This window comes from Canis lupus, chromosome 11 (genome assembly GCF_011100685.1).
Source record: "Canis lupus familiaris isolate Mischka breed German Shepherd chromosome 11, alternate assembly UU_Cfam_GSD_1.0, whole genome shotgun sequence".
Taxonomy (NCBI): Eukaryota; Metazoa; Chordata; class Mammalia; order Carnivora; family Canidae; genus Canis; species Canis lupus.
The window spans coordinates 1,983,300-1,995,899 of NC_049232.1; the positions used below are offsets into that span (position 1 = coordinate 1,983,300).

Consider the following 12,600-nt stretch of genomic DNA (forward strand, 5'->3'; position numbering starts at 1 on the left):
GGAGAGAGAGGGAGCAGGAGAGAAAATCTGAACACAACTCTGTACTGAGTGTACAGCCAAAATGGGGCTCGAACTCAGGGCAGTGAGATTATGACCTGCGCTGAAACCAAGAATCAGCTGCTTAACCAACTGCACCACCCAGGAACCCCTATACAGAATAGTTTTAGTGCACTAGTGTATTGTAACAAAGAGGAGGACTGTGAAAATTCACCCACGAAAATGGATGTACATAGTACATATGCACACACTATACCTGTGAGCTTGTATTTCCAAAAGGAAACAATATAACGTTAAACCAGGATTCTCTTAAAGAGTTCTTTAAGGGAAGGAGAACAGGGTGGAGGAACTAGGGATAGAAGTGAGACTTCCCTGTACCTGGTAATTTTTACTCTGGAGCCACGTGACCATTGTAGATAATTTAAAGAAAAGAAGAAATCATCAAAATCAAAAATACATGAAAACAAGTGAACATAAATGTATTTCAAGATGGTGGCATACATGCACATAAAGAAAGGAATTATTAAGCCACTTTTTTTGTTTTTTGTTTTTAGGGCACTTTTTTTGGACAATACATTTCTACTGGGATGTAGTCTAAGGATTAAAAACAAAATCAGGCTGCATTTAATCTTATTGTTAGTGATATTGTTATTTGAAACAATTATATGCATATTGTATGCATACTGCAGGATAAAGCAAATAAGTAATTGTTTTTTTTAACTAATTGTGTTAATAATATTAGAAACCAAGATTTTCACTGTAAAAGACATTAGGTGATAATACTATGATCTTACTTTTGAATTGGAAATTGTGTGAACTCCTGGTTTCCTTTTTCTAAAATAATACAGAGCTCCTCTGCCCATGCTAGTAACAACCCAATAACAAAAAATACCCCTGTTCATAGAAAAATTCCAGCTAATAAATGCAGAAGGAATGGCAAAATTACCATTTTACATCCTTAATTAAAATAATGAAGCTCTGTACCATTCCTTTCCACACCCAGGCTGCTCTAGCATTATCTTTAAATGCCATTTCCCACTCAAAGGAGCCAGGGATCCTTGGAAAAATGGCTTATCGTATAGGTTTAGGGCAGCACATATATAAGGTGGCTGATTGAAGACTACTGAGGTGTGATATCTAAAGGAACTCTCCATATTTGAAAGTGAGACAAAAGCACCAAGGAATAAATACAGCAGTTGATGGAAACCAGAAGCTATTAAAGAACCAACCTGCTCTTCTGAAAACCAAGTTTTAAAAACTATTCATCTTGGGGCGCCTGGGTGGCTCAGACGGTTAAGCGTCCAACTCTTGATCTGAGCTCAGGTTTTGATCTCAGGGTCATGAGCCCCATGTTGGGCTCCCTGCTGGGTATGGAGTCTACAAGAAAGAAAGAAGGGGGGATCCTTGGGTGGCACAGCGGTTTGGCGCCTGCCTTTGGCCCAGGGCGCGATCCTGGAGATCCGGGATCGAATCCCACGTCAGGCTCCCGGTGCATGGAGCCTGCTTCTCCCTCTGCCTGTGTCTCTGCCTCTCTCTCTCTCACCGTGTGCCTATCACGAATAAATAAAAATTAAAAAAAAAAAAGAAAGAAGGGAGGGAGGGAGGAGAGAGAAAGAGAAAGACCTTAAAAATGATTCATCTTAAAAAAAAAAAAAAAGATTCATCTTGTGTCTTCTGTACACATTGTATTATTGTATAGTAACCAACTAGTTGGTGAGGAAAAGCTCCTTATGCAAGAATTCCAGGGCAGCCTGGGTGGCTCAGCGGTTTAGCAGCGCCTTCAGCCCAGGGCATGATCCTGGAGACCTGGGATCGAGTCCCACATCAGGTTCCCTGTATGGAGCCTTCGTCTCCCTCTGCCTGTGTCTCTGCCTCTGTCTGTCTGTCTGTCTCTCTCTCTCTGTCTCTCATGAATAAATAAATTCTTTTAAAAAAAAAGAATTCCAACTAATCAGTGAATTATGCCTTATGTAATGATCACCAGTGGATACTATAATCAGCTGAAAGACTTAGGGAGCTTTATAATGAATGAGCTGACAAAGCTTGAATCTATTGATGTTGCTTGAAATCGAAAAGCTGAACACTGCATCCTCATGTTGGGGTGTATTAGGAAGTACATAGCACCACCTAGGATGTACTCTCACCAAAGCAGGTGAACCTAAATCTAACTACTGTTTCATAAGAACTGGACCAAGTAAAATGACAGTAGGAGGAAACAAGCCGCCAAATTTAGAATGTGGGATATTCTGTTAGACAAATAACCCAATTTTGTCGTTTTAAAATGGCATTTGAAAAAAGTATGGTGGAGACTTCTGGTTTTGACCAAAATGGAAGAGTTTCCTCTAGTGTCTTGAATCTTCCCTCTCATTTACAACACCCCTCCCTCCCGCCCCATCAGGGTTCCTGCCCTGTTCAGTCCTAGGTCTTGTTTTCCTCAGGGAGGGAGGGCTCTTTCCTTGGGGGTTGTAGTGGATGTTTCAGATCCTCAGGGGAGTGGGCTGCCCTAAATCATCTGATCTTCCTTCACCTGTTCGTGGATTCCTGTGGGTTATGTTGTGTTGGCTCATCTATGAAGTGGAGCCTGAGAAATCTCTGGTTGTACCTCAACATCACCTGCTGAGGCCTTTGTTCGGTGGGCAGTCTCTCTCGGGGGTGTGGGAGGTATTCTGTGGTGGTTTCTGGGTTCCCTGGCTCCAGGGACTCAGAACCCCTCTTCTCTTCTCTTTACAGCCTCAGCACAGCTGCTGGCCTACACCCCTTTAGAATATCACTACTACTGGTGGTCTGACCTGCCTATCCCTAGTCTGAGGTTTGTGGGAGACCCACCTGCCTTTGCTAAACTTGGTCTGGGCCTTTTCATGAGGCAATTCAGTAATATTTAAAAATTACCCTGCTCCCACTGTCCTGTCCCAGTGAAAGTCCCCTTCCCACAGGTTTTCCTTCCATCTTTCCACTGAGTGACTTCCATCAAGGCTGCATGACCTGTTGGCCGGCTGCAATAGTCAGTTCTCAGTGCTCAGTATGCTTGACCTAAGACATCCTATATCCCACCCTGCTCTTCCTGCATCTTTCCCCTGTCATAAAGTGGTAATTTTACTCTCTGAGCTGCACAGCCAAAACAATCTTGAATAAGAACTAAGAACTAAGTTGGAACTCTCAGATTTCCTGATTTAGTAACTTACTACAAAGCTACAGTAATCAAAGCAGTGTGGTATTGGCATAAAGACAGACCAATGAAATAGAGAGCCCAGAAATAAACCCTCATATGTATGGTCAAATGATTTTTGACAAGGACACCAAGACCGTTTAGTGGGGAAAGGACAGTCTTTTCCACAAATGGTTCTGGGAAAAATGGATATCCACATGACAAAAAATGAAAATGGGCCCTTACCTTACACCATACACAAAAATTAACTCAAAATGGATCAGAGACCTAAACATAAGAGCTAAAACTATAACTTTTAGAACAAAACATAGGGAGAAAACTTCATAACATTGGATTTGGCAGTGTTTCTTGGATATAACAGCTATCCCACAAGTAATTTAAAAAACAGGTAAACTGGACTACATCAAAATTAAAAATTTCTGTACATCAAAGGACATAATCAAGAGAATGAATAGGCAACCCACAGAATGGGAGAAAATAATTGCAAATCGTGTCTCTGATAAGGGGTTAATAGCCAGAATATTAAAGAACCAAAAACTTAACAGGTTAACAACCCATATAAAAAAAAACAAAGGACACAAAGAGACATTTCTCCAAAGATACACGAATGGCCAATTGGCACATGAAAAGATGCTCCACATCACTAATCACTAGGGAAATGAAAATCAAAACTACAGTGAGATAGCACTCATGCCCATTAGGATGGTTACTATATATTAAAAAAAAAAACAAAAAAAAAAAACAACCAGGAAATAAAAAATAGACTCTTGGGATGCCTGGGTGGCTCAGCTCAGTTGAGCATCTGTCTTTGGCTCAGAGCATGATCCCAGGGTTCTGGAATCGAGTCCCGAGTCAGGCTCCCTCTTGGGAGCCTGCTTCTCCCTCTGCCTGTGTCTCTGTCTCTCTTTCATGTCTTTCATGAATAAATAAAATATTTAAAAAAGAAATAGACTCTTAACTCCAGAGAACACACTGATGGTTACCAGAGGGAAGAGAGGGGGAAACAAGTGATGGGAATTAAGGAGAGCACCTGTGATGAACACCAGGTTTTGTATGGAAGTATTGAATCACTAAATTGTACTCCTGAAACTAATATTACACTCTACATTAACTAACTGGAATTTAAATGAAAACTTTAAAAAAATGAAACAATAAATGTTGGCAAGGATATAGAGAAATTTGAGCCCTTGCATGCTGCTGCTGGGAATTTAAAATGGTACTACAACTATGGAAAGAAGTATGGAGGTTCCTAAAAAAAAAAGAAAGTAGAATTACCACATGACTTAGCATTCCACTTCTCAGTATACCCAAAGGAATGAAAACAGAATCTCAAAGAAATATTTGTACACCCATGTGTACAAAAATAATGTTGATAGCATTATTCACAGTAGCTGAAACATGGAAGCAACCCAGGTGTCCACTGACAGATGAATGGATAAGCAAAATGTGATGTGTGCATACAATAGAATATCATTAGCCTTAAAAAGGAAGAAGATTCTGCAATACACTGTAACATTGATGAACCTTGAAAGACGTATGCTAAGTGAAATAAGCCAGTTACAGAAAGACAAATAACAAATGGCTCCACTAACATGTGGTACTCAGCATAGTCAAAATCATAAAAGACCGAAAATAGAACGGTTTTTGTTCCCAGGGGACTTCCTGGGTGGCTCAGTCAGCTGAACGTTACTTGTTAATCATAAATTAATTGATTGATTGATTGATTGATTGATTGATTAATAAGAAGACCTGGCACCTAAACATTTATGCTTCTAATAAGAAAACTCCAAAATAATGCGAAATGAAAACTAACAGCGTGCTGCAGAGAGAAGTAGGCAGCCCCATAGTTACAGTGCAAGATTTCAGTACCCCACTCTCAACAATTAAAAGAATAGACAGAAAATCAGTGAGTATGTAAAAGCTTCAAACCAACGTAATTAACTTGACCTGATTGATATTTAAAGAAAACTCTAATCTCTTAATGTGTACTCTAAACCATAAAATAGATCTCAATGGATTTTATGGGATTTGAGTCTTACAAAATATGTTCTCTGACCACTTGGAATTAAATCAGAAATAGGGACTCCTGGATGGCTCAGTCAGTTGAGGGTCTGCCTTTGGCTCAGGTCATGATCCCAGAGTCTTGGGATCAAGCCCCAAAGTCCAGCTCCCCTTCCAGCAAGGAGTCAGCTTCTCCCTCTCCCTCAGCACCTCCCCCTGCTCATGCTCTCCCTCTCTCTGAAATAATTTTTTTAAAAAAAAATCAGAAATCAATAACAAAAATCTTTGGAAAACTCAAATATTTAGAAACTAACTTTTAAATAAGCCATCAGATAAAGATAAAAGGGAAATAAGAGACTCATTTGAACTGAATGAAAATGAAAACACAATATCAAAATTTTCAAAATTCCACTAAAGTAGTGCCTGTATTAGAAAAGACAAAAGTTCTGAAATTAATACTCAGTTTATGCCTTAAGAAACTGGGGAAGAAGAGCAAATTAAATCCAGAGTACACAGAAGAAAGGAAAATGAACTAGAAAAAAGAAAAACAGTGGTTCTAAGAGAAAATTAATAAAATTGAAAAGCATCTGACCAAACTGATTAGGAGGAAGAGAGAAGGCACAAATTAACAATATCAAAAATGAAAGCAATGATGTGACTACCGATTATAAGGATAATGAGTGAATATTATGAACAATTCTTTGGCACCTAATATGAAATGGACAAACTCCATAAAAGACCCTTAATGTTCAGAGTACATTCAAGAAGAAAAGGTAAACAGCCATTATCTCCCAGGAAAATTGTATTTGTAGTGTAAAACCTTCCGCCAAAAAAGAAAACTCAAGGCAGATGATTTCTTTTGAGTTCTATCAAACATTTAAGGGAGAATCTACAAACTCCAGAAAATTGAAAAGGCAAGAATACCTCCCATTTTGTCCTATAAAGCCAGCAACATCCCTGATACCAAAACTAGACAAAAAATATTACAAAACAGAAAACTACAGACCAGAATCCCTCTTGAACAAAACTGTAAAAACTCTAAAGAAAATTTTAGCAAATCATACCCAACAATATATAAGAAGGATATTTCATCATGACCAGGGGGTGTTGATCCCAGGAATGCAAGGCTGTTTTAACACTGAGAAATTAATGTAATTTTATCATATTAGCAGACCAAAAAAGGAAAATCATATGTCTCAGTAGATGGAGGGAAAAACACTTCCTAAAATCCAACATCTCTTCCTGATTTTAAAATTTTTTGCAGGGGATCCCTGGGTGGCTCAGCAGTTTAGCATCTGCCTGCAGCCCAGGGCATGATCCTGGGGTCTCGGGATCGAGTCCCGCATCGGGCTCCCTGCATGGAGCCTGCTTCTCCCTCTGCCTGTGTCTTTGCCTCTCTCTCTCCTTCTCTCTCTCTCATGAATAAATAAATAAAAGTCTTTAAAAAAAAAACTTTTTGCAAACTAGGCATAAAAGATAACTTCCTTAAACTGATGAGGGGCCTCAGTAGAAAGCTAACAGCCATACCATCATACCAAATGGTGAAAGATTAAATGCTTCTTTTTAATATTAGGAACAATAGAAGGATCTGTGCTCTGATGACCAAGTTCTAACGAGCACAACAAGGAATAAAGAAAATAAATAGAAGGTACCCATATCAGAAATGAGTAGGGATGCTTGGGGGCTCTGTCAGTTAAGAGTCCCATTCTTGGGATCCCTGGGTGGCGCAGCGGTTTAGCGCCTGCCTTTGGCCCAGGGCGCGATCCTGGAGACCCGGGATCGAGTCCCACGTCGGGCTCCCGGTGCATGGAGCCTGCTTCTCCCTCTGCCTATGTCTCTGCGCCTCTCTCTCTCTCTCTCTCTCTCTCTGTGACTATCATAAATAAATAAAAATTAAAAAAAAAAAAGAGTCCCATTCTTGATTTCAGTTCAGGTCATGATCTCTCTCAGTCGTGAGATCCAGTCCCACATTGGGCTTGGAATGGAACCTGCTTGAGATTCTTTCTCTCCCTGTCCCCTGCTCGCTCACATTTGCTTTCTCTTTAAAAAAGAAAAGAATTAAAAAAAAAAAAAAAGAACAAAAAAAAAATAAAAAGAAAAGAATAAGTAAAGCTGTCTTCATTCACAAAGGATATTAACATCTGTATCAAAAATTTGATGGAGTCTATAAAAAGGCTGCTGGAGCTAATGGGTTTAGCAAGGTGAGAGATATAATAATATACAAAAATAAATTTTATTTCTGTACAAGCAATGAGAATTGAATTTTTAAGTATCATTTCCATTAGCATCAAATGTAAAATAGAATAAATAATAAATAGAAATTATTAGAGATCTGACAAAAAGATTTGTAAGACCTGTACATTGAAAACTATAAAATATTGCTGAGAGAAATTAGATAAGAACTAAATAGATGGAGAGATATACAGTGTTCAAGGGAAGACTCAGTACTATTAAGATATCACTTCTCCCCAAATTGATCTGTGCATTCAGTGCAATCAATCCTAATGTAAACCCTAGATAATTTTTTTTATGGAAATTGACAAGCTTGACCTAAAATTCTTATGGGAACACACTGGATGGATCAAAAACAACCAAAAGGAGGATGGAAAAGAAGAGAAAAAAAGTTGGAAGTGTAATACTATCTGATTTCAGATTTGTTTTTATAAAGCACTACAAGAAATTAATAAGTGTGATATTTGCTTAATGATAGATATATGATATAAAATAGTGTTCAGACACGCCCACACATTTACGGGCAAGTGATTTTTGCCAGATATACAAAGGCAATTTGTGGAGAAAGAGTGCCTTTTCAACAAATAGTGCCAGCACCATTGTATATCATATACCAAAAAACGTGTGTGATCAATACTTCACACCATATACAAAATGACCTCAATATGGACCAGAGGCCTATGTGAAACCTAAAATAACTTCAAGAAAGGAAAATGGAAGAAAATCTTGTAACCTTGGGATAGGCAAAAATTACTTAGATATGACACCAGAGTACAGTCCACAAGTGAAAAATTGATAAATTGACCATCAAAATTAAAAACTAATGCCACAGAAGGAGAGAAACAGTATGCAAAAAGAATTGTATTTCGAAGTGTAACATAGGGCTCATTCTGGTTGAGCTTCTGACTCTTGATTTCAGCTTAAGTCATTATCTGGGGGTCTTGAGATCAAGCCTTCCGTCAGGCTCCCCACTCAGCAGGGAGTCTGCTTCAGATTCTCTCTCCCTCTGACTCTCCCCACTAAAATAAGTGAATATATCTTTAAAAAAATATATGTAACATACTGTCAAGTCAATAATAAGAGAACAAACAAACTCCGTAGAAAAATGGATAAAAGATCCAGATACTTCACCAGAGAAGATCTGCAGATGGCAAACAAGTTCATGAAAAAATGCTCACCGTCCTTAGTCATTAGGGAAATGCAAATTTAAACCACAGGGACATATCACTACACCCCTCTTAGAGTGATTACAGTCAAATGAAAGGAACTGAACAAGTGTTGGTGAGGATGTGGAGGAACTGGGATTTTCATACACTGCTTATGGGAATGTAAAATGGCCCACTCAATGTTGGAAAACACTTGGGCAGTCTCTTAAAAAGTCACACCACAATATTGTCGGTCTTCCCCACTCTGTAAGTATTTACCCCAGAGAAAAGAAGGCACATGTCTTTACAAAGACTTGTACCAATAAATAAGGTGGTTTTCAGCTTTATTCATTGCAGTCAAAAGCTGCATTGCAGTCAAAACAATACAAAAGTTCCATCAACAGGTTAAAAGAGAATACCATAGCATAAGAAAGCAGTGAATTAGTGATACATGCAGCATCATGGATCAATCTTAAGATAATTATGATGAGTGAAAGAAACCATATACAGAATAGTACACAGTGTATCTTTTTTATATAAAACTCTGAAAAATACAAAGTACAGTAGCAGAAAGTAGGCGATGGGTGGAGGGGTAGCACGAAGAAAGGATTAGGAAGAGGCACAAGGAAATTGGGGAGTGATAGATAAATTGTCTTGATGGTAATGATGGTTTTGTGGGCCATGTCCAAATACCAATTGTACACTTTCTACACAGTTTGAGTCCATTCTATTTCCACAGGCTACAGATACATATACAATAGAGGGGACTCTCACAGATCAAGAGAAACTTGAAAGGGAACAGCAACCAAATGCTGTGCTTGGACTTTGTATCCTGAGTCAAACAAGCCAACTATATAAAAAGACATTCTGGGGCACCTGGGAGGCTTGGTTGGTTGAATGGCCAACTCTTGATTTCAGCTCAGGCCATGTTCTCAGGGTCCTGAGATCCAGCCCCACTTTAGGCTCCACGCTCAGGAAGGAGTGTGCTTGGGGACTCTGCCCCTCCCCCTGCTCACATGTTTGCTCGCTCGCTCGCTCTCAAATCTTTTTCAGAAAACATTTTGGAGAGAACTAGAGAAATTGCAGTATAATCTGTGTATTTATTAATGTTGATTACTTATTGTTAATTTTGCTAGATGAGACAGTAGCCCCAAACAAAAGCCCCTATCTCTGGGACATAGTGACGATTTTATGGGTGGGTGAAATGCTACCGTGCTTGTGATATGCTTGAAATCCTATAGCACAATAGAGAAGGGGACAGATGAAAACACAGGTAAAATACTGATCATTGAAGTTGGATGATGGATATATAGAAGTTCATCAACTTATTTTCTTTTATGTGTTTTGTTTTTTTTTTTTTTTAATTTTTTTATTTATTTATGATAGTCACAGAGAGAGAGAGAGAGGCAGAGACACAGGCAGAGGGAGAAGCAGGCTCCATGCACTGGGAGCCCGATGTGGGATTTGATCCCGGGTCTCCAGGATCGCGCCCTGGGCCAAAGGCAGGCGCTAAACCGCTGCGCCACCCAGGGATCCCTCTTTTATGTGTTTTTAAATTCCCCCTAAGCAGCCCGGGTGGCTCAGTGGTTTAAGCGCCACCTTCAGCCCAGGGCCTGATCCTGGAGATCCAGAATCAAGTCCCATGTTGGGCTCCCTTCATTGAGCCTGCTTCTCCCTCTGCCTGTGTCTCTGCCTCTGTGTGTGTGTGTGTGTCTCATGAATAAATAAAATCTTTAAAAAATAATAAAAATAAATTCCCCCTAAAATTTTTATATTGTTATGATTTTTTTTAATCTGCAAGGTATAAAATCCAGGGTCTCCCCTTTTAGCCCCCACCATCACCCTTCAGCCTCACCTCTGCCTCTTGCCACAATTCAAGATTTGCTTGTGTGTCAAGTGGCTACCTGTCCATGTGCCTGTTTGCACCCACTGTCCCATGTAATTATTAATAGGGCCCTCTGTCTCTGAAAACATTGTATTTGCACAATAACATGTATGTTCATTCTAATGACACCGAATAATTTCCCTCATATTCCTGTGCTTTGTACCTCTTTATTAGAATATTCCTTTGTTCACATGTCCCCTCCTCCTGCCCGTTGCTTTTCCTTATCAAATTCCTTCCCACTAGTGTCCCAAAGCTCAGCTCAGCCATCGTTTCCTCAGCCTTCCCTAACAGCCCCACCCACCCACATTAGGCTGCCCCTTGGTGCTGCCATACACCCCTGTGGTCTGTTCCCCAATTCATTTGGCCTTTCAAGATTAAGGGGCACTGTCTTTTCACCTGTGGGTCCTTGGTATATATAGCAAGACTGGCAGTGTCTGCCAGTATCTTGGATAAATCCAGCTTTAGAAAGTCTATGACCTAACTCTTTTGGACAGCCCAACCCTGGAAAGATAAATGCACCTTCCTAAGATCATGGAGGATTGTATTGGCAAAGACAGAAGGAGAGCTTATGACTGCGTCTCTTTTGCCACACTTGGCACCATGATAAGCAGTTTTGGGGGCATTGGAGGTTCCTGTTACTAAGATAGAGCTTATACATCTCATCATCCTTGGAGTAGAATAGGAAAGCTGTTAGTACATTGGCAGTAGCTCAGACATGTACAAGAAGACTTCAGTAATACTGTAGTATTTCAAAAGTTTATTAAATACAGGAATGCAGTAGTGGTTATGACACCTGAATTTTTCACTACATGCACTTTTTAATTATTCAACCAGAATAATTCAATTCAGAATGCTGAATCTATGGGAAAACTGCCAGGTTTTCTAATATTTTTAATTGCTTTTTTAGAATCCTTTCATGATATGACATGAGAATGTTGTAGGATAACAGGGGCTTCATACATTTAATTATTTTAAAGTAAAGGACATCAGAGATTTTGCATTAATGTCTGTTTTTCTTTATAATTGTCATAGCGTCGTCTTGGAGATGCTGCCAAGAAAGCCATCAGCAAATTGACCACCAGAACAGTAAAAAAGGGTGATAAGGTATGGTAGTGAAATAACTTTAACCCTATAAAAATAATTAAGTAGTTTTGTTTTTTATTTGGTGGGAGAGAGCACAACCTAATCATTTGTGTCTCATTTGTTTGGTGACTCTTTTTCTCCAGGTATATGATCTAAATGCTTCATTTTAAACTAGCCTCCCTCTGAGCTCTTACCCTTAGCTCACCTCATTTGGAGGCCCTCCATACAGTGTCTGACTTTCCTGGACTCCCAGTGCCCCTGCCATTATTAGATGCACTCGTCTACTTACAGCTCCCCTAGCCATGGTGTTCCACAGAGCTTTCTACCACTGCAGCCAAGGATGCCTTCGAGAAGAACACTGATGGGTCGGTTGGTGCACTCGGAGGCCAGGAATGTACGTTCACTCCCTGTGTTTCTTGAGAAACATGGCCACATCTCCTTCATGTTTTAATCTGTCACCAGCTCACCAGAGAGCTGGAGACCTGCATCTCGAGGGAGTGTCATTTGCAAGGTGCTTTCTGTATAGTGGGCCAGACAGTTTGAGGGCAGCGCCTCGTGTGTCACGGCTGGACCCTCGGCTTGGGGGGACCAAGTGAGAAACCCGGTGACCAGTGACCACACCAGAGCTCCCCAGTTGGGTCTCACGTTACTTGGAGCCCACTTCTGGTCCATGAGGACAAAGCAACTTGATATGAGACCCAACATTCGATAGATTCAGTTATCTAGAAAAGTTACACCTCTAAAGGTATAAAACCAAAACTGTTTTCTGCCCCACACCCAGTTCTAGCATTTTGACTAGCAGCTCTAAGAGGATAATTTCAGACAATCCTTCATCCTCCTTAGTTTCGCCACTTTCTTGACTTCACCCATTTTTGTTCCCACCACCTTGACACCATCACATCAGGGTTTTTTTGACACAGCTCTGGAAGGTGGAGGCATTTTCAGCGAACTTCAGTGTATACTAAGGAAAGAAAAAAGTAAAAACATTTGCAGAAATAAAAGCAGCATCAAAACAGCTGCCCCTGGAAAAAAAAAAAAAAAAAAACAGCTGCCCCTTAACTCCAGAGGAGAGGTCACCACCCTCTTGGCCT

The 12,600-nt window shown here is 40.0% G+C and overlaps 1 protein-coding gene across 3 annotated transcripts in view; it reads left to right on the plus strand.

Moving 5' to 3' along the window:
* RNF130 (ring finger protein 130) overlaps positions 1-12,600 on the plus strand; it is a 138,095-nt gene that overhangs the window by 74,848 nt on the left and 50,647 nt on the right. For all 3 annotated transcript variants that reach the window (XM_038551735.1, XM_038551736.1, XM_038551733.1), the window contains exon 4: positions 11,459-11,530. In XM_038551735.1, the coding sequence (XP_038407663.1) occupies positions 11,459-11,530 (72 nt within the window). The remainder of the gene's footprint in view (positions 1-11,458; positions 11,531-12,600) is intronic.